Source organism: Argopecten irradians, chromosome 15 (genome assembly GCF_041381155.1).
Source record: "Argopecten irradians isolate NY chromosome 15, Ai_NY, whole genome shotgun sequence".
NCBI lineage: Eukaryota > Metazoa > Mollusca > Bivalvia > Pectinida > Pectinidae > Argopecten > Argopecten irradians.
The window spans coordinates 12,413,046-12,440,993 of NC_091148.1; the positions used below are offsets into that span (position 1 = coordinate 12,413,046).

At 34.4% G+C, this 27,948-nt stretch overlaps 1 protein-coding gene across 6 annotated transcripts in view; it reads right to left on the reverse strand.

Annotated features, from left to right (window-relative positions):
* The window catches only part of LOC138309492 (coiled-coil domain-containing protein 60-like), a 43,513-nt gene that overhangs the window by 7,960 nt on the left and 7,605 nt on the right, over positions 1–27,948 (reverse strand). For 3 of the 6 annotated variants that reach the window (XM_069250704.1, XM_069250700.1, XM_069250702.1), the window contains exons 3-17: positions 21,904–21,987; positions 20,202–20,278; positions 19,505–19,574; positions 19,112–19,245; positions 14,959–15,084; positions 13,685–13,840; positions 12,681–12,785; positions 11,904–11,997; positions 5,199–5,424; positions 4,888–4,999; positions 3,915–3,978; positions 3,501–3,598; positions 3,100–3,240; positions 1,314–1,490; positions 885–975 (exon numbers count right to left, since the gene is read on the reverse strand). In XM_069250704.1, the coding sequence (XP_069106805.1) occupies positions 885–975; positions 1,314–1,490; positions 3,100–3,240; positions 3,501–3,598; positions 3,915–3,978; positions 4,888–4,999; positions 5,199–5,424; positions 11,904–11,997; positions 12,681–12,785; positions 13,685–13,840; positions 14,959–15,084; positions 19,112–19,245; positions 19,505–19,574; positions 20,202–20,278; positions 21,904–21,987 (1,755 nt within the window). Of the gene's footprint in view, positions 1–333; positions 361–884; positions 976–1,313; positions 1,491–3,099; positions 3,241–3,500; positions 3,599–3,914; positions 3,979–4,887; positions 5,000–5,198; positions 5,425–11,903; positions 11,998–12,680; positions 12,786–13,684; positions 13,841–14,958; positions 15,085–19,111; positions 19,246–19,504; positions 19,575–20,201; positions 20,279–21,903; positions 21,988–22,772; positions 22,857–27,948 lie in introns of all 6 variants that reach the window. The other 3 variants (XM_069250703.1, XM_069250701.1, XM_069250705.1) reach the window with 3 other exon arrangements.

Below are 27,948 nucleotides of genomic sequence, written 5' to 3' on the forward strand. Positions count from 1 at the left end.
ACCCAGTTTACGAAAACGTTTATATATGTATAAAGCAATGTCAATGTGTTAGCAAATTTTAATTAACTTAGAAAAATTGATGTCCGTATTTTGATATATCTTTTGATATACTAAACATATCAGTTTTGTTTTGTGATTATTTTCCACCTCTTCAAAGAAATTTCATTACGATTTCACATTTGTCGAACAACATTTCTGTCGAAAAGCTGTAATGCTGAAATGACTACTGTGACAATACAGCAAACCAGGGTATAAAAGGAAGCTACGAACAACAACAAAGAGTGCATGGTTTACGTAAAAAAATCCATAATTCCCGCTTTGATATAGACTTACTCTCCGTCTCTTCTTATGATCATCTTGCTACAGGGAAAGGAGGAATATACATGTTTATAAGTATGATGTAATGTAATTTACAGTACAAGAATAACCTACAGAAGGATGAGTTGAGTAATGTAATTTACAGTACAAGAATAACCTACAGAAGGATGAGTTGAGTAAGAAGGTCATATCAAATGTGAGCACTTTTCAAATTGTATTTTCTGTCAAGGTTTTGATATACTTGTTTTCAGTCAGAAAAGTTTCCATCCATCGACGCCACCTGCTCCATCTACAAAGAACCTTTTTATTATGTCACGGCATTTTAACACGTGTTAAAGGGGAGACAACTCAACACTACACACAACACTGTATGTATTAAACATGAAAAGATTGATTTAAAAAGTAGTCTAGCAATACAAGTACATACACAAATACAGCAATGTCTGTCACGGTGGATGTATTTCTAAATTTCTAAAATGACTTATCGCTCCATTGTTACAATAATATTCTAATCAAATGAATATCAATAACAAATATGTATATAATATCTGAATGTTAACACTCACCAGTCCATATCTTGCTAATTTGAACATGATATTTTTGTATTCCCATCTGGCTTGCAGTTCTGCAGGAATGTTTTTCAACAATTCTGAGTACCTAATGCAAACAAAAGATTGTGTTAACAATATTGTGATGTGGTAGCATTGCAGTAATAGGTTAATTTGAATGTCCCTGGTTATATAAAAAACCCATTTTGATCAAAGTCATGTCACTAGTACTTTTTTTTGTTTTGCTTTTCTCGTTTTTATTTACTTGTTATTATTTGTTTGCTTGTTTTATATTTTTGCATTGCCAATATATACTAATAAATATTCCCAATTCTGCAAGTACATTTTAGAGCTTGTTATTTCCTGGTAGGTCCTATTTATTTCTATGCCTTTAGTATTATTTTTAATGCAGTTTCTCTTTCCTATAGATTATAATTCTAGTCCTACCAGTTGCCTTTGTTTTGCTCCGCCTCATCCTTCTTCCTTTGGATCTGTTCTTTGGTTGGACTGCCGTACATACAGGCCGCACTACGCGCCCTCATCTGACGCACCGCCCTGTGGAAATGTTCCTGTTGATTCGAGTTGATGGCTATGAACTTGTTTTGGCATATAGACATCTTTTGTCTGTGTAACAATGCAAGATAAAAAGGTATATAGACATCTTCTGTCAGTTTAACAACGCAAGAGAGCAAGGTATATAGACATCTTCTGTCAGTGTAACAACGCAAGAAAGCATGGTATATAGACATCTTTTGTCAGTGTAACAACGCAAGAAAACAAGGTATATCGACATCTTCTGTCAGTGTAACATCACAAGAAAACAAGGTATATCGACATCTTCTGTCTGTGTAACAACACAAGAAAACAAGGTATATCGACATCTTCTGTCTGTGTAACAACGCAAGAGAGCAAGGTATGTAGACATCTTTTGTCAGTGTAACAACGCATATAGACATCTTCTGTCTGTGTAACAATGCAAGAGAAAAAGGTATATAGACATCTTCTGTCAGTGTAACAACGCAAGAGAGCAAGGTATATAGACATCTTCTGTCAGTGTAACAACGCAAGAGAAAAAGGTATATAGACATCTTCTGTCAGTGTAACAACGCAAGAGAGCAAGGTATATAGACATCTTCTGTCAGTGTAACAACGCAAGAGAAAAAGGTATATAGACATCTTCTGTCAGTGTAACAACGCAAGAGAGCAAGGTATATAGACATCTTCTGTCAGTGTAACAACGCAAGAGAGCAAGGTATATCGACATCTTCTGTCAGTGTAACAACGCAAGAGAAAAAGGTATATAGACATCTTCTGTCAGTGTAAAAACGCAAGAGAAAAAGGTATATAGACATCTTCTGTCAGTGTAACAACGCAAGAGAGAAAAATGTATATAGACATCTTCTTTGTCAGTGTAACAACGCAAGAGAAAAAGGTATATAGACATCTTCTGTCAGTGTAACAACGCAAGAGAGCAAGGTATATGACATCTTCTGTCAGTGTAACAACGCAAGAGAGCAAGGTATATAGACATCTTCTGTCAGTGTAACAACGCAAGAGAGCAAGGTATATCGACATCTTCTGTCAGTGTAACTAAGAGAACAAACATAAAGATTTGGTTGGTTGGTTAGATAGACGTTCTATTAACAGCCAGTGTCCTTGTATGCGGTGTGGGTAGTGCTGTTTTATGTTTTGGGAGACTGCAGTATGTTCATGTTTTGGGAGACTGCAGTATGTACATGTTTTGGGACTACAGTATGTTCATGTTTTGGAGACTATGTTCATGTTTTGGGAGTACAGTATGTTCATGTTTTGGGAGACTACAGTATGTTCATGGTTTGGAAGACTACAGTATGTTCATGTTTTGGGAGACTGCAGTATGTTCATGTTTTGGGAGACTACAGTATGTTCATGTTTTGGGAGACTACAGTATGTTCATGTTTTGGGAGACTACAGTATGTTCATGTTTTGAGACTACAGTATGATAATGTTTTGGGAGACTACAGTATGTTTGTATTGTGACTCTTTGTAATAGTGGAAATCCTTCATATAAACACAACAGAACAGGTATGTAATATTTTTCCTGTTTCAGTTTTATATAATGTATATCCGACCTTGCGTCAGCACCAAAATCATTTGAAAGTAATTTGATTTGTTCATATCACAGTTTTAACAAAACCTTTAATCAGTTGAAAGTAGTCAAAATGTGGTTTGATTGAGGCAGTGACTGTAATACCTGTCCATATTCTCCAGGGTGTCGTGCAGGGTGAGCGCCTTGTCCTCCTGTAGTTCCCTGAATGTGTTGCTCCACTCACTGACGCGGTTACCATATTTTATACTTGGACGATTGGCTTGGAACTGAAGTAACTGAGGAGAACTATAACCAAAGATCATTTAGTAAAATTAAACGTCTGGTGATATCTAAATTCTAATGTTAAACCTTGAAATTGCCCCAATCATCACACGATCTATATGTGATGCAGCTTATTACTGTCTGTGTCCTCAATCATCATACGATCTAAATGTGACACAGCTTATTACTGTCTGTGTTTGTCTTGTGTTAAAGTCCAGGAAACAATCAATACACATTACTGTATTTAATATTAATGTTTACAGTTAAAATGCTGGAATACCCACCTTTTTGGCCGTACATTGACCTCAGCACGGAATGTTTGAGCCGACATTCTCTCTCTTGGTGTCTGCGAATTTCTAAAGCTTTCTTTTTCAACACTTTTCTATAAAATGATGAAAATAATAATCAATTTAAGACGTTGCTATAATATAGTGATAGGTTTTACACAAGTTCGTTGAATATAATTATGTGATATAGTTATACAATAATAGGAATTCTGAGTACGATTTCATAACTTCAAAACAAATTCTCGTAACTTGGTTAATCCAAGATTATCAATTCGAAAAGTATATCCAGCGTTAAGTTGACAGATGACTTTTAAGACAAATTGCCGGATGCCGTAACTTGTGCAAATACGAATTACGAGCAGTTTTAACACACATTCACTCCCACGTAGCAGAGTTATACAAATCACTTACACTAATATCTGATGATTTAAGTCGAGCAGATTTTCTCCGTACTGTTGTTTCCATGTCGGATGATCTGAAACAAAACGACATCAAGTCTTCCAAAGACATACTGCTTGGGTCGAGTGTTTCAAATACATCCTTGTACATATATTACGGTTTTTAACATTTTTGTCAAAAGTAATCGTCTTTGATATATCTTCGGTTGAGAAGTTTCAAACTTTTATTTTACATAAAAAAAAAATTGTGGAAATAACCCCCCCCCCCCCAAAAAAAAAAAAAAAAAAAAAAAAAAAAAAACTTGCATAGTTTCGTTTATCACGATTACATTGTTAATGATTATAGCAGCTAGTTATTTTGGATTTTTTTTGACAATTGTTATTCAGTTATACTATTCAAATGGTAGATGTATGGTTATGAATCATATATTATTTAGTTGGGGATTGAAAAGTGCTACTGTGTTCAGTTTCTTATTATGGTTTAAGTTAATATCATAAACATTGTATGTTATTGATAAATACATGTAAAATCAATTTTGGGCATGCATAACAAAAGCAGTTACCGTAAGCTAGACAAGTATCAGTATATTTATTTTCTAATTTTAAGATTATTACCACATATTAAAGTAGGTTATCAAAATACTAGGGTTATACATATCGCGATGTAACTTATCATCAAACATAAGAACTTACTCCTCGATTTTTTCAAGTGTTTGTATTTAATGCTGAAAACACAAAAAACAATAGGCTTTTCAACAAAGTCGTTTATAATCAACTTCAGAGCTATATATTTAATTGATTAACTGATCATTTAATTTCAAATATTCCAAATTAATTTTTTGTGTTCTATACTATAAAATTAGTTTCGTCAATGTCGGATAAAGTGTAATATTTCTGAAATTAAATAGTAGACATCAGCCTTTACAGGACAGAGATCTATACACCTATTATGCAATGGTGTCTAAATCATCATGTGTACACCTTACCTCTTTTCCTTTTTGCGTTGACCTGAGTTTGCGTTTTGTGTATCGTCCGTCCGTCCGTCGGTCTCTTCCTCCCGATGAGTTGTGTTCTGGTTCTCTCCAAACCTGAACAGGCCTGGAAAAAATCATTATTATTGAAACGTTTGTCGAGTCAAACTCTAGTCAAAGGGGTGTAAAACTTACATGAATCAATAATGCATGGTATATCAAAGCAATAACACTTCTAGCCTGGGACCATAGATTCAGATCAAAGATTTTGGGGTCAGTTGACAATATGGATGAATTTTTATGTGGATGTTTTATCAATAGCTTACTTTTATGCGGATGTTCGTCGTCTTCCTCCGCGTCTTGTCGTGACGATAACACTGATGCCTCCTCGTGATTTGAGTCATGTGATGCCCCGAGGCGGAGGGAGCCCATAGCGGTGGTGGGCGTGGTCAGTCCAGCAGGTGCGCCAGACAACACAGAATTTTTGGACGTCAACCAACCTCGCTTGGCTCCCATTCTTCCAGGAACATTACGACGCTGGCTTTTGTTTACCTGTTAAATAGCAAATGGTAAGTTTATATAAATTTCAAATTTGTTAGACGAAAGGTGCATGTCAACAAATATTACAGAATATCTAAATAGTTTTTTTTATAGTAAAAAGGCAAATTTATAAAAAAAAAAAATAGATTACATAAGAATAATCTTGAATATACTAGAAGTATATTGAGACTGAAAATCTAAATATATGACTTCTAAATAATATTTATCTAGGGTAAAATATCTTTACAATATAAAAAATGATAAACATCAAAGCAGTAACTGTATAAGTTAAATTTGACTTTAATAATAAGTGATCCAAAAAGGATTTCATTCATTGGATACTAGTATTCCTGATAGGGTTAAAATAAAATAATTTGCTGATATCTGACATGTGTTCTACTTCACGTCATGTATAATCTATAACAAGTTGATTGCCAACTAAACGACATTAAAGAATATCACTAAATGACCCTCTATCAATAATGTAAAGTGATACCAGTAAACCAGTGAGTTCAGTATACATCCCCACTAGTCTTACCTGTATCAATGATGTAAAGTGATACCAGTAAACCAGTGAGTTCTGTATACATCCCCACCAGTCTTACCTGTATCAATGATGTAAAGTGATACCAGTAAACCAGTGAGTTCAGTATACATCCCCACCTGTTTTACCTGTATCAATGATGTAAAGTGATACCAGTAAACCAGTGAGTTCAGTATACATCCCCACCTGTTTTACCTGTATCAATGATGTAAAGTGATACCAGTAAACCAGTGAGTTCAGTATACATCCCCACCAGTCTTACCTGTATCAATGATGTAAAGTGATACCAGTAAACCAGTGAGTTCTGTATACATCCCCACCAGTTTTACCTGTATCAATGATGTAAAGTGATACCAGTAAACCAGTGAGTTCAGTATACATCCCCACCAGTCTTACCTGTATCAATGATGTAAAGTGATACCAGTAAACCAGTGAGTTCTGTATACATCCCCACCAGTCTTACCTGTATCAATGATGTAAAGTGATACCAGTAAACCAGTGAGTTCAGTATACATCCCCACCAGTCTTACCTGTATCAATGATGTAAAGTGATACCAGTAAACCAGTGAGTTCAGTATACATCCCCACCAGTCTTACCTGTATCAATGATGTAAAGTGATACCAGTAAACCAGTGAGTTCTGTATACATCCCCACCTGTCTTACCTGTATCAATGATGTAAAGTGATACCAGTAAACCAGTGAGTTTCAGTATACATCCCCACCTGTTTTACCTGTATCAATGATGTGTAAAGTGATACCAGTAAACCAGTGAGTTCAGTATACATCCCCACCTGTTTTACCTGTATCAATGATGTAAAGTGATACCAGTAAACCAGTGAGTTCAGTATACATCCCCACCTGTTTTACCTGTATCAATGATGTAAAGTGATACCAGTAAACCAGTGAGTTCTGTATACATCCCCACCTGTTTTACCTGTATCAATGATGTAAAGTGATACCAGTAAACCAGTGAGTTTCAGTATACATCCCCGCCTGTTTTACCTGTATCAATGATGTAAAGTGATACCAGTAAACCAGTGAGTTTCTGTATACATCCCCACCTGTTTTACCTGTATCAATGATGTAAAGTGATACCAGTAAACCAGTGATTTCAGTATACATCCCCACCTGTTTTACCTGTATCAATGATGTAAAGTGATACCAGTAAACCAGTGAGTTCTGTATACATCCCCACCTGTTTTACCTGTATCAATGATGTAAAGTGATACCAGTAAACCAGTGAGTTCAGTATACATCCCCACCAGTCTTACCTGTATCAATGATGTAAAGTGATACCAGTAAACCAGTGAGTTCTGTATACATCCCCACCAGTCTTACCTGTATCAATGATGTAAAGTGATACCAGTAAACCAGTGAGTTCTGTATACATCCCCACCAGTCTTACCTGTATCAATGATGTAAAGTGATACCAGTAAACCAGTGAGTTCTGTATACATCCCCACCAGTCTTACCTGTATCAATGATGTAAAGTGATACCAGTAAACCAGTGAGTTCAGTATACATCCCCACCAGTCTTACCTGTATCAATGATGTAAAGTGATACCAGTAAACCAGTGAGTTCAGTATACATCCCCACCAGTCTTACCTGTATCAATGATGTAAAGTGATACCAGTAAACCAGGTGAGTTCAGTATACATCCCCACCAGTCTTACCTGTATCAATGATGTAAAGTGATACCAGTAAACCAGTGAGTTCAGTATACATCCCCACCAGTCTTACCTGTATCAATGATGTAAAGTGATACCAGTAAACCAGTGAGTTCTGTATACATCCCCACCAGTTTACCTGTATCAATGATGTAAAGTGATACCAGTAAACCAGTGAGTTCAGTATACATCCCCACCAGTCTTACCTGTATCAATGATGTAAAGTGATACCAGTAAACCAGTGAGTTCTGTATACATCCCCACCTATCTTACCTGTATCATTGTCTGACGTAAGACATTACATCCCCACCAGTCTTACCTGTATCATTGTCTGACGTTAGACAAACGTGCTGTAAACTCGTGATACATCAACATTTAACATTGTCTAATACATATCACTGTGATGCAATAGACCAAAGTGCAGACAACTATTATACAATATTTAGGTCAAACGATACACTGCAGGGTCAATCGTGCCAGAATTCCTGTCCCTATCCCAGATGCAAAGAAAGATGCATTAACTGACTCTGAAAACTAAGTTACTCGTCGATGAAACTTTCTTAAAACCTTTTTAAACCTGTCTGATATGTAAGCACAGCAAACTGATGTCTTATCCCTTTAACATTGTCAGTAACATTTGAATTGCATTTAACATGATTTTGATTATTATTTCGACCTATTACGTTCAGAAGGAAAATATCGATCAATTTCAGATGTAAACAAAACTGTTCCACAAATATATAGCATAATGATTTTAATAACCTGGAGAGATGGCCCATATAAAATTGTTGTGAAAAAATGTGACTCAAAAGTAATGCTTATTTGTCTTTGTGATTAAGGAAAGGCATATCACATGAAGGTAACATCGACTGGAAAATTAAAAAGGGCTTTCATCAGATCACAAACACAGACTAACCCTGAAGTCACAATAACCGTCAGAATAATACATGGAAGAATCACGGACCAGATGTCACAATACATATCAGAATAATAGATGGACAATATGGTCAGTAACGCACCAAACGTATCCAGGGATAATCTACAAACGTCCATATTTGGATCACCAGGAAACCAGAGGTAAACATTAAATAAATCTACATGCAGCCACATACCCCACATCTGTACCATGGGATACAATAGGAACACAACAGCTTTACATATAAACAACAACTAGACATGCATCAATATCACATCTCATTTTAATCATTTAAAATCAAAATAAATGCTAGCTGACATTTTCATCAGGTCTTTAAAACATTTATTCAGAATGTAAGTAAGTGATTTTTTCAACACAACTGCTATATAAAATGGAGAATGTCTAATATAAAGAGAGAAAATTTGATGACATCCCATTCCTAAGTAGCATTTTATCAAATCATATTTGGATTGAAATAATTCATATTGTCTGCTTTCTCTGTAAGATTTATAGTAAAGGCATGCAGCTATGAACTAAACCCCATCGATTTCAGATTTTATTAGGGAATTATCATTTTATGATAATAAGAGCTCTTCCATAACTGCAATTATTATGCCCCACAGAATTAGAGCTCTTTCTTTGTATTCCACAAAAGTGGATCTCTTTCAGAACCACAATTTGAATATTCCATAAAAGTGGATCTCTTTCTGAAACACAATTTGTATATTCCACAAAAGTGGATATCTTTCAGAAACACAATTTGTATATTCCACAAAAGTGGATCCCTTTCTGAACCACAATTTGTATATTCCACAAAAGTGGATCTCTTTCAGAAACACAATTTGTATATCCAAAATTCCACAAAAGTGGATCTCTTTCAGAAACACAATTTGTATATTCCACAAAAGTTGATCTCTTCCAGAACAACCTAGTTTTATATTCCACAGAGAATCCACACTGTAACCAATGATACCACTAACACGTCTGTCCAACTACTAGGACTCCTGGATAGTGATGTTCCAGTTCCATTTCTACCCAAACTCTGGCTAGTCAAACCTATAACACGCCAGACTGTGGCTATGTATCTAAAAAGTAATTATATACTCAAACCTAAGTATGTTTTTAACAGTCGTATAAATCTTAGTACATTCCTTTTTTTTCCAAAAACAAAGATCAAAAGTATTTTAGTTTGCGCCATGCATTTGTTGAATATAACCGCAATAAAAAATGTTTTTAACAAATTTCGTTTCATAATTATCTTCCCTAGCTAATGGTAGATATCATTTTATGATAAGTCTTCTAAAATTAATTGAGGCTTTTCACAGTAACCGGATGGTATGTAAACACGAATTCATTCCTGTAATATATCAAATAATGAAACAAATTTGAAAACTATTGGAGCAAATGCAATATATTATTTGTTTTTACATTATACCCTATTCAGACTGAGAAATGCGTAGTTTGTCGAGCCATTCTTTGGGTAGATCTGGACAGGTGCAAAACTGACAGGTGAAATTCCATGACATTTATAATTACTCACAAATAATAAAGACATTAATCCCATCTGTAAAGCAAGAGAAATTACAGCGCATGATACATTAGGTAAGAAATAAAGCATTAAACTGAAATAAAAGGTAGGGAATGTAAAATATATACAGCTGATTGGTGTGATTACTTTTTTTTGCTGATTTATGTAAAATTAATGGAAAAGAAAAGCGGTAACAAATCAAGAAGTTTCAGATTTCAGATAATATGCATTCTCTATAACAATCAGTAAATCTGCAAAACCGTGAACCACAAAAACTGCATTCACAAAAGCTTTAAGAAACAATATGTTAGACATTTGTTTAAAAAGGAGATAAACAATTCGCAATAAGTATAATAAGTAATATAGTAATTGTATGTATAGTAAATATAGCAAAACAAAATACAAAGCAAACATAATTCAAAAGAAGTGATACTAACGGGATTGATTCTGTCTACTGTACATTATTCACAATCAAAATGCACCCTAGAAGGCATTTTATACATGAACAATTAACATTTGTCTATATCTTTACACATTTTGTATGAAATAGTCTAAACTTCTCTCTGGTTCTAAACTTCTATATCGCAAAAATTCCATTCCATAACTTAAGGAAATTCTAAACGAAGCATAAATGGACCTTTTTAATACTATAGCTAAACAGATTTTTTAACAAAAGATGAATTGAAAAGATCAAAGATAAAAGAAGAAAAGATACATGATAGGTTTACAAGTGCTTCCTAGTTATGATCACATATAACAGTATTCAAATCTGATTGGTTTTACAGCATAACGAAACGAACGAAACTTGAAAGCAAACAACTGCAAGTACTTTTACTTTTCAACAATTTGTTTATAACAATACGAAAAATAAAATCTGCCATTTCATCAATTGTAGATACAGCCTAGTATTATAATAACCATTCTTATAGATACGTTCAAAATGAAGCTTTCGTTTTCCAGTGACCAATGTGTGTAATGCCATTTGCTACAGGTTATGAGCTGCTTCTGTGTACCAACAAACCAATACTTGGTGATACTTTACTTTTTATTCTTTAGCACAAATTTAAACATGTTGAAATGGCAGAAAAAAAACCCGTATAACGATAAAAACTATAGAAATGAACTGTCGATACAAACAATATCTTACAGACTCATTGTCTCCAAATGTCATTGCTTTTAACTGTTCTACTATGTTTAGTATTTGAATATGTTGTAGTGGGTCCCCCCATATTCCTCGACGTCGTCTTCTCTGTAAACGGGTTTCACACATTTCTTTTTCAAAAAATCGATCCAGCAAATAAATGGAAGAAAGAATAGTAAATACTGAAATGTACACTGTCGAAATAACCGAAAGTGATATGTCTTATTATACAGAATAATTCGATTGTAAAATACTGCTGCTTCTGAAACGAATTTGCTATAACCGTGGCCTTAGTCATATACTGTAATTGTGAGAGGGCAAATTCAAAAATGAACCAAAATAATTATGGTCACAGTATTTTTTTTCTTATATAGTATCTTCTTATTTATTATCTTGTTAAAAACAGGGTATCTTTCACTTTTACAGTGTTTACTTTAAAATGAATGTATTTGAGAGTAGGGTATTGCATTAGGCAGAGTAAACAAAATTGTCTAAATCCTAATGACAAATAAATTACATAAAAATTGCAAACAAAGAAAATCTACCGTTTAACTGGCGAGAGTAAAAGCGTTAATTATTCAACTGATATGTTATATAGAGAGAAATATTAGGAAATCAAGCAATTTCTAAAAGCCAAAATGTACCATGATTATGTTACTAAGTAAGCAGTAAAACAAATAGTGAAGACTTTACCTTTGAGCCTGGGTTCACCAAAAAGTCCTTCCATCTGTAGTCAAATTCTTTCTCTCTCGATTTCTGTTCCTGACTTCTCATTCCACCAATGTCACTGTTTAAGAAATAATAATTTAGTTTATTAGCAAAAATTTTAATAGACTCTTTCTGTCAAAGGCACATGTTTTTCTTCAATGAAAGTAAAAAAATACATCCAAGACTGCGGTAAAATAGTATGTGCTTGTTGAGTGGAAACTCACGTCAACATGTTTTCGTACAATTTGGGTCATTCCTAATATTTCAACATTTTACAACTCTCAGTGCGGCCCTTACCAATTTGCAGCGTATGCTGAAACCATGCTGCTGTGTATGCTGGCATCATGCTGCAGTATATAAAGCATGAATGTAGCATGTTGTCAATTATCATGCTTCATTACACCACAAACTGCAACCATACCTGTTTTATACATTTATATAAATACATTAATCAGAAGCACGATTGCAGCATGCACTGTAAAACAGCATAGTGTAATGTTGCAATCATGCTGTAAATACTTATGTGGTTTGAACATAAAACTGTACCATACTCCAATCATGCTGTAATAATTTATGTGGTTTGAATATAAAAATGTACCATACTGCAATCATGCTGTAATAACTTATGTGGTTTGAATATAAAAATTACCATACTGCAATCATGCTGCAATACTGTACCAAACTGCAATCATGCTGTAATAATGAACCATACTCCTATCATGCTGTAATACTGTACCGTACTGTAATCATGCTGATACTTACTTGAGTTTCCAACTTGACATGATGGGAGGAAGGTTGTGTAGAGAATCCTGTTTCATAGCATCAAGAATCCAGTTAAGTGTGCATAGTTGTCGGAATAGCGAATCTCTGAAAAAATAAAAAACAAAAATAACTTGATCAACAATCCATGTAGGAGTATATAGTTGTCGGAACAGGGACTCTCTTAAAAATGGAAAACAAAACTAACTTGATCAATAATCCATGTAGGAGTATATAGTTGTCGGAACAGGGACTCTCTTAAAAATAGAAAACAAAAATAACTTCATCAACAATCCATGTAGGAGTGCATAATTATCGGAATAGTGACTACCTAAAATATCAGCAATGACGACACAATGAAAAAGAAATATCAATTTTTCCAAAGTGTTGGAATTACTTCCTTATCTGACGTTTTGTTGAATTATGTTCTTTGTTTTACAAAAGAGAAAATTATCAGAAAACAGTGGGTCTTAATGGTCATCTGATATGGTATCATTGTGGCCATTTTGGATTTGGGAACAACCCTAAAATGATAACACTTAGTTGGGACCATGCAAGGATCATTTCAAGCAAGTTTCAGCTAAATTGCACTAGCAAAAATGCTAAAAATGGAAAGCTTACGAACGACAAACATTAAACATACAGCAACAACAAAACACAATGACTCTAAGTGATTGTGACCCTTTGGGGTCAGATTACCTAAAATAAAGAAACAACTTGATCGTGCATGCAAAGGGACTTCACTGAAAATTAAACAAACGTATTTCAGATTGATGCTTGTATCACGTACCTTCTGATTTCTGAGTGGTGTCTACAATCTGAATGCCTCTTTTTAAATAGAATGACAACCTTCAATCTTTGTTCCTTTTCAGGAAATGTTACCTTAGTGATGATGTTTGCAAACAGAGCGTGTCAACAGCTCAAGTCTATAAAAGCTCTTATCAAAAGAAAGCCAGTATATCCCTTTAAGATTGGACATGACACCATAAATTATGTATTATACTTACTTGGAGACCTGGCTGCGAGCCTCCCCAAGGTTGGTGTGATGCGGGGTGTAAGGGCGTGGCATCTTTACTTTCTTTTTCTTCGTACTCTGTGGCCGTGACGTCGTCATTATTGATTTACTCATGGGTGTTTCTGACTCCTCATCATCCTGGGTAATTCTACAACCACAGAAAAAAGATGTTAAAATCAATCTTAGTCATTATCTTCATGACAACGCTGCAGAAAGCCAGCTGTATAAATGTATAAGATTGAAAACTATGCAGTAAAATTGAAGATATGCCAGGGTTTTACCATATTTGGTGATCTCAAAAGTCAAGTTTTCTTTTTCTTAGAAATTTAAATATGGAATATCACTGCACTATCCTTTGGCTTTTTCAGCTCAGACAGCTAGATATTTACTTTTTCAAGAAAAATCATCTTTTAGCTTCAAATCATTTTATTCCAGAAATTGTATACCCAAGGTTGAAAGGTTAAATTGTCAAATCAATTCCTACCAAATAAATTGACACGGATTAACAAGATCCTTTGAATAATCTACTGATAAATCATGCTGTAATTCACAGAGAACAAAGGTTGATGGAGAGAAATCTCTTCTCCTCTTGCTTTGATAAACACAAGATTATTACCATTGTCCTTGATTTTCATGATAAATTAAAACACATCAATAATCTTAAACAAACAGAGTGGAGAAATTGGATAATTCAGTAAAAAAGTAGAATTGGAAGAAAACATGTTTACATTTTAAGACCTTATGCTACAATGAAACAGAGCAATATTGACAAAACATTCTCAGAGATTGGGAAATACAAAGAAAGACTTTCTAGTAATTTTCAGTAAAATGTATCAAGATAAAAACAAAATGTTTTTTTTTCAGTTAATACCTTTCTATTGATTTCTTTTAATAATTCTTATTCAAATAAGCAAACTAATTAGTTACAAATAACCATGAAAACTAGATGTATTCATAATAAATTCTAAACTTAACCATTATGCTCCTCTTTGATACATTGAGCGTTCTTTCTACCTGTTATATATCGCTTATTACATCAAAACTACATTTAGAACAAATTTTATAAACTTGTCTGATATTTTTTTTTGATATTTGGTTATCAATTAATTGAGTTTTTTTTTAATTACAGAAAAAAAAGTGTTTTATAGAAATTCCTACAAAATATGAGTACTCATAACAATATATATAATATCCAATAAATAGTATAAATACAATGCTGGGATCATTACACAGTGGTGTTAGTGTTCACATGCTGGGGGTACAAACCGTGACAACAACTGAACCAGGCCCTTCCCTTCTGGGGTCTCACTACCTCCCGCGCAATCCTCAACATTGTCATCGCCATCGTCATCGTCATCATCACTGTCCTGTTTTCTGAACTCGGCCATATATCTTAACATTAACACACAAAACTCGTTAGCGTAGACTACAGGTAGACTACAGGTAGACTGAGATTAGCGGTAATCTACTGTAACACAGTATGAATTAGCATTGATATTTAGGCTGTTCTTCATGGACTGAAGGGAACAAGGATGCCACTGATAAAATTGATAATGAAATTGTTTTAATAATGAAGAAAAATAGATAAATATAATTACGTAAGTCAAAAACGGAATTTATTAAAACACAACCACATGGAATATTATTCTGCTTCAAATATGAAAAGGAAATTTTGAATTCTATACTGTGGGTCTCTTATAATTACGCATTTTTTGCACAATATTTTGCAATATTTCTCTTTTATAAATATTTTGTTTTTACTTCTTTGGCTCCAATATGTGTTTTTAGGGGGTTAAATGATGCCATCAGTCTATGAAGACAGAACTTGATGATAAACACACAGTTAAATTTTGTATCTATACACATACAATTGTTTAACATTGTGAACACCGTGCAGTTAGAAACTCCTCCACACTTCTAACACCATCATTACTATATACCTAGCCAGTAATTATATAGACTCTCTCCATCAAATGTCATACACCTAGCCAGTAATTATATAGACTCTCTCCATCAAATATCATACACCTAGCCAGTAATTATATAGACTCTCTCCATCAAATGTCATAGACTCTCTCCATCAAATGTCATACACCTAGCCAGTAATTATATAGACTCTCTCCATCAAATGTCATACACCTAGCCAGTATTATATAGACTCTCTCCATCAAATGTATAACAGCAGTTATATAGACTCTCTCCATCAAATGTCATACACCTAGCCAGTCATTATATAGACTCTCTCCATCAAATGTCATACACCTAGCTAGTCATTATATAGACTCTCTCCATCAAATGTCATACACCTAGCCAGTCATTATATAGACTCTCTCCATCAAATGTCATACACCTAGCCAGTCATTATATAGACTCTCTCCATCAAATGTCATACACCTAGCCAGTCATTATATAGACTCTCTCCATCAAATGTCATACACCTAGCCAGTAATTATATAGACTCTCTCCATCAAATGTCATGCATAGCCAGTAATTATATAGACTCTCTCCATCAAATGTCATGCACCTAGCCAGTAATTATATAGACTCTCTCCATCAAATATCATGCACCTAGCTAGTCATTATATAGACTCTCTCCATCAAATGTCATACACCTAGCCAGTCATTATATAGACTCTCTCCATCAAATGTCATACACCTAGCCAGTCATTATATAGACTCTCTCCATCAAATGTCATACACCTAGCCAGTCATTATATAGACTCTCTCCATCAAATGTCATACACCTAGCCAGTCATTATATAGACTCTCTCCATCAAATGTCATACACCTAGCCTCTCTCCATCAAATGTTAATGTACTTAATTATAAGTGGGTTCCACTTTGTGTATCAACCAACATATTGTAACAGTACATATATATATTATATGTTTGAAACAATTCTTGTGTCCACATCTTATATAAAATACTTACAATATATACACAGTAAAATCGAATTGTCTCAATATTGGTCTGTGCTCTATAAAGTTTTTTATTACTATTATCTTAATAACTTTTCCAAACTGTTTATATATTTCTATGGTTAATTTGTATGCATATGTCTATTGGAAGTGAGAATAGTGAAAAACTTAAAAAGATGGAAGCTAGGCACTGATTAATTAATGAGAAAAATTACCATGAAAATTAATCGCAGCCTAAAGATCAGTATTTTATCTATGAAGTTCAATAACAGATAACAAAAACAAAGTGTTTATTCTCAAAGCTGCTATAAATATGTTCATAGTGAACATTAAACTATACTTTAAATACTACCACGATCTGGAGGCCAATAATGTGTTTATATAAAAAATCGATGAATATCACCACTACTTATACATGAATCAATACCCAGGTAAATACTCAGGTAAATACCCACAGTTTTATGTCTGCCAGGTGAGAGTTCTCCCATACTACAAATGTAAGTCTGCAGTTTAAACTTATAATCCAATAATAACATTGTGTAGGCCAGAGTCCACATTATACACCTATAGCAATCAATACCATGGATTTTTACACTCATGTTAAAATACACAAATTGGTTTGTTGCTGATCCAACAGATTCTGGGGGAGCCCACTTTGATACTTTGTTCTAGTCAATAGCAGTGTTTCATATGAGAGAAAAATGTTTTACTTTCAGGTTGAAATCTAAATGTATAGTACAGATTTCATTCAATTATATAAGATGGAAAACTTAAAAATATATTGTACAGAGGACATATTCCTAAAACACTAATATTATAATGACCACACTGTTAGCTTTCCTGTCTAAAAGTTCAGTGAAAATTTAGTAAAACCAAAAACTTTCAAATTCAAATTCATGCAATTTCAAAAAAGAACAAAACATGAATAAATCTCAATCCGAACCATTAGAATAACGAAACAAGAGGCCCATGGGCCTTAACGGTCATCAGATTGGCACAAAACAACTGACAGATGCTTAAAGATTTTAGTCTAATTGACTCCTGCGACCTTGAATGAAGATCAAGGTCATTTATTTCAACAAACTTGGTAACCCTTCATCCAAGCATGTCACAGGCCCAATACCAGGTCTCTTGGCCTCTTAGTTATTCACAAGAAGTCATTTAAAGATTTTAGCCTATTTGACTCCTGTGACCTTGAATGAAGGTTAAGGTCAATCATCTGAACAAACTTGGTTGCTCTTCATCCCAGAATATGACAGGCTAAACATCAAGTATCTAAGCCTCTTTGTTATTCACAAGAAGTCATTTAAAGATTTTAGCCATTTTGACTCCTGTGGCCTTGAATGAAGGTCAATGTCATTTATTTGAACAAACATGGTAGCCCTTTACCCCAGCATGCCGTAGGCCCAATATGAGTATCCTGGACCTTTTGATTCTTAAGAAGTTGTTTAAAGAGTTTATCCTGTTTGACCCACATGACCTTGAATGGAGGGCAAGGTCATTCATTTGAACAAACTTGGTAGCCCTTCATCTCAGCATGCTGTGAGCCCAATATGAATAACCTGAGCCTATTGGGTCTTGAGAAGAAGTAATTTAAATTTTTTAGCATATTTGACTCGTGTGACCTTGAATTAAGATCAAGGTCATTCATTTAAACAAACTTAGTAGCCCTTTATCCAAGCATGCTGCAGGCCTAATATAAGTATCCTGGGCCTTTCAATTCTTGAGAAGAATTGGTTTAAAGAGTTGATCATATTTGACCCCTGTGACCTTGAATGAAGGTCAAGGTCATTCATTTGAACAAACTTGATAGCCCTTTATCCCAACATGCTACAGGCAAAATAGCAGTGCCCTGGGGCTTTGGGTTATTGAAAATAAGTTGTTTAAAGAAGGTCAAGGTCATTCATTTGAACAAACTCGGTAGCCCTTTATCCCAACATGCTACAGGCAAAATAGCAGTGCCCTGGGGCTTTGGGTTATTGAGAAGAAGTTATTTAAATAAAAAGTTTATGCATGGCTGACGGCGCACGACGATGGACCGTTCGGGTAAGATTACCTAAAAAGATGTGTTCAAGATTATGTGGTGAAATGTTTTTTGATAGAACTTGTTTATGTACTACTATCCATTACAAAACTGAAATTTCGTAAAACCCTCATATTCCCAATACAATTAGTGAAGTGCTTTCTGTGTCAATAGTGTAGAAGTGGACACACCATCTCGGTATGTGACACAAGTGTGTACAGAGTGAGATGGGGATAAATAGTATATCAACAGGTGATGTAAGGATCAACAGGTGATGTCAGGATCAACAGGTGATGTAAGGATCAACAGGTGATGTCAGGATCAACACAACATTTAGCATCCTACAGCACACCTAATTATCCTGATTTTAATTGTAGCTGAATTAACAACAAAACAAACTACAAATGAATCTACAATTCTCTGATACCTATATACCGTCCATTAACTGTCTAGTGGTATACCATTGTTAGTGTAGTTACCTGCTGAGGTCTTCCTCTGCCAGAAGACCTTCGTCGGAACTCTCCTCATCGCTGGACGAGTCTGTTTTTGGAGGCTGCCATTCGTTCCTCATGGCTTCAGCTTTACGTTTGTTCTGTTTCTCCTCTTCTTCTTGCTGATAGAAACATATTACAACAACTTTAAAATCACCCTAGACAAATTTTCATTTCTAGACATGAAAGAGAAAAAAATCTTAATTATTTATAATACCTTTTCCATGGAACATAAAAGTTATTCCTGTACTATGTGTTCTTCCAAAGCTAAAAAAAGAGGTACCTAATTATACCTCCCTGACAAACGCCTCTGAAATTTTGATAATAAATACATCTTTAACATAAAGTCACACTACAAAGTAATTAAATGTTCATATTTACCTTTGCTTCTCTTTCTTTCTTTATCAAATCAAACAAGCCGTGTCCAAGTCTCACATTCCTAATCAGATTTCTGTAAGATAATATCTTCTGTAAGATAATATTACATTACACTATACCATAATTTGTATCTAAGTTAATATTACAATACTATACCATAATTTGTAAGATAATATTACACTATACCATAATTTGTTAAGTAAGATATTACACTATACCATAATTAGATATAATATTACACTATATATCATAATTTGTCTCTAAGTTAATATTACACTATCATAACTTGTCTTTAATTCTGGACTGGCTCTTTTGTACATGCTGAATGGAGATTTGTAAAGTTTTGATGTGTTAATCAGTATAAAGTTCTGATTTGTTAATCGGTAGGAAGTTGATGAGTGATTTATTCAGTAAGACAGTGTTTATTTTGTAGTGGACCCTTATAATATACATATATTACCACATGCCCTCCACCTCTGGGTCACTAGTTCGAATCCCATGTGGGGTAGTTGCCAAGTACTGACCGCTGGTCAGTGGTTTTTCTCCGGGTTCTCCGGCTTTCCTCCATCAACAAACCTGACACGTCCTTAAATGACCCTGGCTGTTAATAGGACGTTAAACTAATCAAACCAAACTATCCCTTTTTGTTCAATGTGTTATATCCACCCCCCCACTGTACACGTAAAGATGATGATTTTACCTGCTGTGTGACACCTCCTGTTTTAGTGTATTAAGGTCCTTTCTAGACCTTCTCAGTACAAACTTTGCAGCAGATACCTGTAATAAAAACAACAAAATTATAATACAGGTGTATTGATTTGATAACACTGAATATAACATAACGAAGGTTTTACCTCTGTACGCCGACCACTTACACAGGTCATTGAGATTTAATATTGTTAGCTAATCTGCTTTAGTTATTGGATTGTAATTATAACATATAATGTAAGAGGATTATCCTTGCCTAATATTCCCTAAGGACTTTTAATTACAAAGGCCCCCTTCCTATTGTAATTACCTCGTATATAAAAAATTACCTCGTATTGTATATAAAAAATTACCTCGTATATAAAAAATTACCTCGTATTGTATATAAAAAATTACCTTGTATTGTATATCATATTGAATAGGCCAAGTAGAAAAATAGCAAGTATGAATTATATACAATGTACATAAGATGTATGTGTATATACAAAGATTTCAAAATGTTGAGAGTTTCCTAATGTAAATATTCATGATCCAAGAAGCTAATTAAAAAAAATCTATCTTCTAAACTGTCACAACTGACTGCTGTATGTCTACACTGAAAAAGTTTAAAAGAAAAGAAATATAACATAGAACACCTCGACTGTGACATCCAAATGTAACCCTGGTCAATACTATTCACAATATACATGGACCTCTTGGCTAGATAGAATTTCTCTTTAACTTGAATGGTAAAGCGTCAGACTATTAATACAGAGGTATTGAGTTTGATTCCTATCAGATGTAAAGTAATTACAATGTATATAATTATTGAATTTACAAAAATGTGGAGATGTGGATGTGGCGCAGTGGTAGAAGGCACAGGTATGTTTGGCTAGGCGATTGGGTGCCGTAGATCGTGAGTTTGAGGCCCGGATAGGGCACGAGTCAATAAATTGTCATGCTTTGTTAAATTGTGTTTCTTTGATATTTAACTATTGAATTTACATAAACTCCTGCACTCTGTTACATTGGTGCACACGTATATTGACTCGGGAATAGTACTCTGATTCTGTCAAAGGAATTGTTGTGACCCCTGTAAAAATTGAAAACAAGTTATTTCCTGGAAGGGGAGTATATAATGATGTAACCCTGGAATAGTCAAAATGTACCTCCTTGTTAGAAAGATATTCACTTTAGTTTGATTGGTTGAGAGTCTGAGCCCACTTAGTGATTATGTTTATGTAAAGATCTTCTCTTTAGTTTGATTGGTTGAGTATCAGAGCCCACTTAGTGATTATGTTTATATAAAGATCTTCTCTTTAGCTTGATTGGTTGAGAGACTGAGTCCACTTAGTGATTATGTTTATGTAAAGATTTTCTCTTTAGTTTGATTGGTTGAGAGTGGAGCCCACTTAGTGATTTATGTTTATGTAAAGATCTTCTCTTTAGCTTGATTGGTTGAGAGTCAGAGTCCCACTAGTGATTATGTTTATGTAAAGATCTTCTCTTTAGTTTGATTGGTTGAGCATCAGAGCCCACTAAGTGATTATGTTTTTTGGTAAAAACCCTGCACCCTGTTGTATTAACACCCACATTAAAGACAGAGGAATATAACTGTGATTCTTGCTAAGGAATCCTGGTAACCACTGTTTTAGTGAGTGTCCTCTGCTACAAACACAATTTTGTACGACATCAGATATACTGTGTTAACTCACCCCTTTGCCTTTCTTGTTAGCAGAATCAGCGTCCGGCTCCCCGTCCTCCCCATCAGAACTACTGCTCGTGTCCAGGTCCTTAGACTGTAATCAACAGCAATTGTGTTTCTTTACTTAACAATTTAATTTCAAACAATTTTATTCACAAACATCAAAGGGACTAGATAGCAGGCATTGATTGCTTGTATAGACAATCTTTACTTAAAATCATATTGATCAATTTTTTACATGATTGTAATTTTATCTCTTTATTACCCATTTTAGTGACTAACAATAGAGACAGAAATCTTACACTTATGGAATATGATTTTTTATTTTGATGTGTCAACATGTATAAGGATTAACATTAACATGAATATATGTTTAAGTTAATCCTTATAATTCAATCTAACCCTATGAATTTTAGTTTATTATTTTTTGGTTGAAGTGTCAGAGCCCACTTAGTGATTATGTTTATGTAAAGATTTTCTCTTTAGTTTGATTGGTTGAGAGTCAGAGTCCACTTAGTGATTATGTTTATGTAAAGATCTTCTCTTTTTGTTTGATTGGTTGAGGAGTCTGAGTCCCACTTAGTGATTATGTTTATGTAAAGATCTTCTCTTTAGTTTGATTGGTTGAGCATCAGAGTCAACTAAGTGATTATTTTATGTTAAGATCTTCTCTTGAGCTTGATTGGTTGAGCATCAGAGCCCACTAAGTGATTATGTTTTTTGGTAAAAATCCTGCACCCTGTTGTATTAACACCCACATTATGACAGAGGAATATAACTGTGATTCTTGCTAAGGAATCCTGGTAACCCCTGTTTTAGTGAGTGTCCCCTGCTACAAACTCAATTTTGTACGACATCAGATATACTGTGTTAACTCACCCCTTTGCCTTTCTTGTTAGCAGCATCAGCGTCCGGCTCCCCGTCCTCCCCATCAGAACTACTGCTCGTGTCCAGGTCCTTAGACTGTAATCAACAGCAATCGTGTTTCTTTACTTACAATTTAATTTCAAACAATTTTATTCACAAACATCAAAGGGACTAGATAGCAGGCATTGATTGCTTGTATAGACAATCTTTACTTACAATCATATTGATCAATTTTTTACATGATTGTATAATTTTATCTTTATTACCCATTTTAGTGACTAACAATAGAGACAGAAATCTTACACTTTGCTTATGGAATATGATTTTTTATTTTGATGTGTCAACATGTATAAGGAATAACATTAACATGAATATGTTTAAGTTAATCCTTATAATTCAATCTAACCCTATGAATTTTATTTTATATTTTTTGAGGGAATCTTTTTTCTATGAAAATTGTTGTTTTTGAATTAGTGTGAGAAACGTCGGTGTCGTTTTATAGAAATGATAACATTTTTTTTTAAACCAATGAAAATCCTTGTTACAGGAAATTTGGAATTATCTAACTGTAACAAAATATTGAAAATATGATTTCAACTGAATGTAGAACATTGTCCCTTTTGAGACACGATATCTCGGACGTTGTAACCAAAATTAATTGACCACTTGACAGGATGACATATGAACACAACATGGATATAAGATATGAATCACAGACAATTTGTACAACTTCATCTGAAGGTCAAGTGCCATGTACTGAGGTTACCAGATATTGGCTAATTATTTAAACCATTTATAAGGACAAACTGGTGACTAATTGGGTTTTAAAGTTTAACAAATTGATAAATTTATCAGAATCTATCTGGCGTGTTGACCTATGTTATCTTTGATGTGATTGGCAGGAGAACCTAACACACATCACGCTGTTTACTTTGGTTTGAGTAATGGCTGTATCTGACATATATTAGCTCATGTTTTAGATATAACATACAGAATGCCATATTGTATGTGTTTTGTGGGCTGTGGTGAATGAGTGGGTTAGATGTGCCAACATATTATCACAAGCACTCCACCTCTGTGTTGCAAATTCAAATACCATGTGAGGCAGTTGCCATGTACTGACTGCTTCCTGGTCAGTGGGTTTTCTCCGAGTACAGTGTATTGTACTAATAACCATCTCCTTCTCATGATCGTATATGTCAAACCATCTATAGTTTTATATCTGCAAATTATGTACTACTTTCTGATAATGCATATTGGTTCTATATAATGTAATAATTATTGTATGCGAGGTATGTAGTATTATGGTGACATTGAGTTCTGTAATATTGTGTTAATGACACCTTCTAATTTCTCTTTTTTTACATTATAAATGTTATAGGTAAATCAAAAAGTCATACGACTATTGAAAATTACATTTCTGACAAAGTGCTTTAAATGGAAATGCAATGAGTAAAAAATTGGTAGTTTAGTTTTTAACCAATTAATTGATTATATATATTTGTTACAATGGTAAGTGGTAGTTTTGTTAGTAAAGTATAAATTAGTTTGATTATAGATACAATGTATTCAGATCTGTTACATTGTGATGTTAAGTGCATTATAATGTAACTGATCATTACTTTGTATATATACTCAGAAAATGGCTTGGTCTTTATATATACGTTTATACATCAATTCTATTGAGGATCAATATCTTCTTGTTCCAGGGGGAATAACATTACAGAGCAATATCATTACCCGGAGAACACTCGATAAACTGACACAATCACTCGATAAACTGACAAAGTCACTCGATAATAACTAGTCTGCAACGTTCAGAACATTGCTACACTACAGAGATCTAATATGATTGTACTTATATAACAATAACAGAAACGTGTCATCCACGCATGACCTACACAGTATAAAGCCACGGACGTAAAGACTATGATAATTCAACAACAATACAATATGTACATATCATTGTGTAGGATCTGGTCTGTACTGTACAGATCAGATCACATTGTCAACACCTTCCTAAAAACCTCTGTAAACACCTTCCTAAAAACCTCTGTAAACTATAATTACTATGATTGTGTCTCATCGCTAATGTACAGTGTTAAACTTAGTCTTAATTCTGTTTTAAGAATCTTAATCAAACTATTTTCATTCAAGCAGTATGTATATATATGATTGGGCTTTAAAAATATGTTTCATTGTCTACTGACATATACAGAAAGTTTCAGAATGTCTTTACTCTTTAAGGGCAAGACCTTTGAAAACATTTTATTTTACCAGGTTAATAGAACACATATCAACCTCAACTAATGCCCGTTCAATTAACAATACCAAATTCGCCGTAATTAGAGCACCTCCCCTTATAAACGCCTCTCCCTTTTTCTAAAGAAAAGTTGAAGTTATAAAAATGCCCCAATCCCATGGATTTAACCAAGTTTTACGACATGTGATGCCACTAACATCAGCATTGTATCCCATATTACATGAACTTGCGAGTCTTTTACATGGGAATCACGCCATTATAATACATCTCAAAGGATAATGTATACTGTAAAAGATTCATGTACCATGGGTACAGAAAGATTTAAAATATTGCTGACTTTTTTCGTCCAAAACTTGCATTTTCTTTATTGATAAGTGCCCCCCTTTGTTATATCAATTTAAGCTTCCTGGGCGCTAATTACTGTGAATATGGTATCTAAAAAATAGATCGCTACGTGTATATGTTCCAGAGACCAAGATATCAGAAATATAATTTTATTTAATATAATTTTATGGTAACCATGATATTGTAATCAGTTTTTGTTTCGCTTTTGGTGTCTTGTATAAATAAAGTCTTCAATTTGGTGTGATTGGAGTAAGGTCAGAGGACCCAGAGAAAAACCATAACCTGCGGTCAGTATACCTAGCAACTACCCCACATGACATTTGAACTCAAGACGCAGGAATGACTTAAAATAACAGCTTGTCGGTAATATGTCAGGACATCTTGGCCACTCGGTAACCACACTGGTCAGTAATATGTCAGGACATCTTGACCACTCGTTTATCAAACTGTTGGTAATAATGTCAGACATCTTGACGACTCGGTAATCACACTGTTGGTAATATATCGGGACATCTTGACCACTCGTTTATCAAACTGTTGGTAATATGTCCAGGGACATCTTGACCACTCGGTAACCACACTGTCGGTAAATATGTCGGGACATCTTGACGACTCGTTTATCACACTGTTGGTAATATGTAGGGTAACAACATCTTGACGACTCGTTTTATCACACTGTTGGTAATATGTCGGGACATCTTGACCACTCGTTTATCAAACTGTTGGTAATATGTCAGGACATCTTGACGACTCGTTTATAACACTGTTGGTAATATGTCGGGACATCTTGACGACTCGTTTATCACACTGTTGGTAATATGTCGGGACATCTTGACCACTCGTTTATCAAACTGTTGGTAATATGTTCAGGACATCTTGACGACTCGGTAATCACACTGTTGGTAATATATCGGGACATCTTGACCACTCGTTTATCAAACTGTTGGTAATATGTCGGGACATCTTGACCACTCGTTTATCGAACTGTCGGTAATATGTCAGGACATCTTGACGACTCGGTAATCACACTGTTGGTAATATTATCGGGACATCTTGACCACTCGTTTATCAAAACTGTTGGTAATATGTCCGGACATCTTGACCACTCGGTAACCACACTGTCGGTAATATGTCGGGACATCTTGACGACATCGTTTATCACACTGTTGGTAATATGTCGGGACATCTTGACGACTCGTTTATCACACTGTTGGTAATATGTCGGGACATCTTGACCACTCGTTTATCAAACTGTTGGTAATATGTCAGGACATCTTGACGACTCGGTAATCACACTGTTGGTAATATGTCGGGACATCTTGACCACTCGTTTATCAAACTGTTGGTAATGTGTCAGGACATCTTGACGACTCGGTAATCACACATGTTGACCACTCGTTTATCAAACTGTTGGTAATGTGTCAGGACATCTTGACGACTCGGTAATCACACTGTTGGTAATATATCGGGACATCTTGACCACTCGTTTATCAAACTGTTGGTAATATGTCGGGACATCTTGACCGGACTCGGTCATCACTGCTTCATAAATGTCTATAGATCGAGGCCTTAATCATCGAAAAATAATAAATTTGGTAGCTAATCAATTTACAGAGAATTGTTCAGCATATCAATTCAGACTTAATAGCCATATAGCTATATTGAAATTCTCCAGTAATACATGGTATACTGTCAATCAAGTCTTAACTCAACGTCAGATTAATTGATGGTTACTTTATATATATATATATATATATGTAAGTGTAGTTCCAGGGCTTTTTCTCACTGCTTTGGGAATGGGGCCTGTGGCTTTGAACTTGGGAAAATGTGCAACAAAATCAGGATTTGTGAAAAATTATGAAATATGAAATAAAGCATAACAAACAAGATTTTTTTATTTCCAATGTAGTTTATGTACTTTTCTGAAGCCAATTCACAAATATTTTAAGTTTTAACCAACTAAGGTTATGCACTTTTTTTTGGATAGTTTTCAAGAAATTTTGATTTTGGGAAATTTAAGGCTTAAATTGGGAAAAATTTAGAGGTTTTGCCATGGGGAATGGGGCCAATTTTCGGCCACAAATCATGTTGAAAAAAGCCCTGAGTTCAGACAACATAGGTCGGATTGAGGAGATTCTGACGCTTTCTCACCATTAAATTGAAATATTTGATGTACAATCCAGACTTACCATAGATTCATATAAAATTATTCAAAGTTAAAATGACCATAAAATTTCAATTGTAATAAAGCTGAATTGCTACTTTCAAATCTCATTTCACATGTATTTGATTTTTTATTCATTTTTTAATTCCAGCATTACATCCTATGTAAGGCCAAGATCTCTATTTGAATGCTGGTTAAAACGGTTCAATGACTATTCAATATCAGGGGAAAATAGATTTTCATTTAAAGATCCCAATATCATTATCAGTAGGTTTAAAGATTTAAGTATGTGTTATTGATTTCGTTGTAATACAGGTGTGAAAATTGACACGACTAAGGAGACATTTCACCTGTGTTATCTAAATCCTACCTGTAATGTATATAAAACACATGGTCAGACAGATTAAGTACCTGGG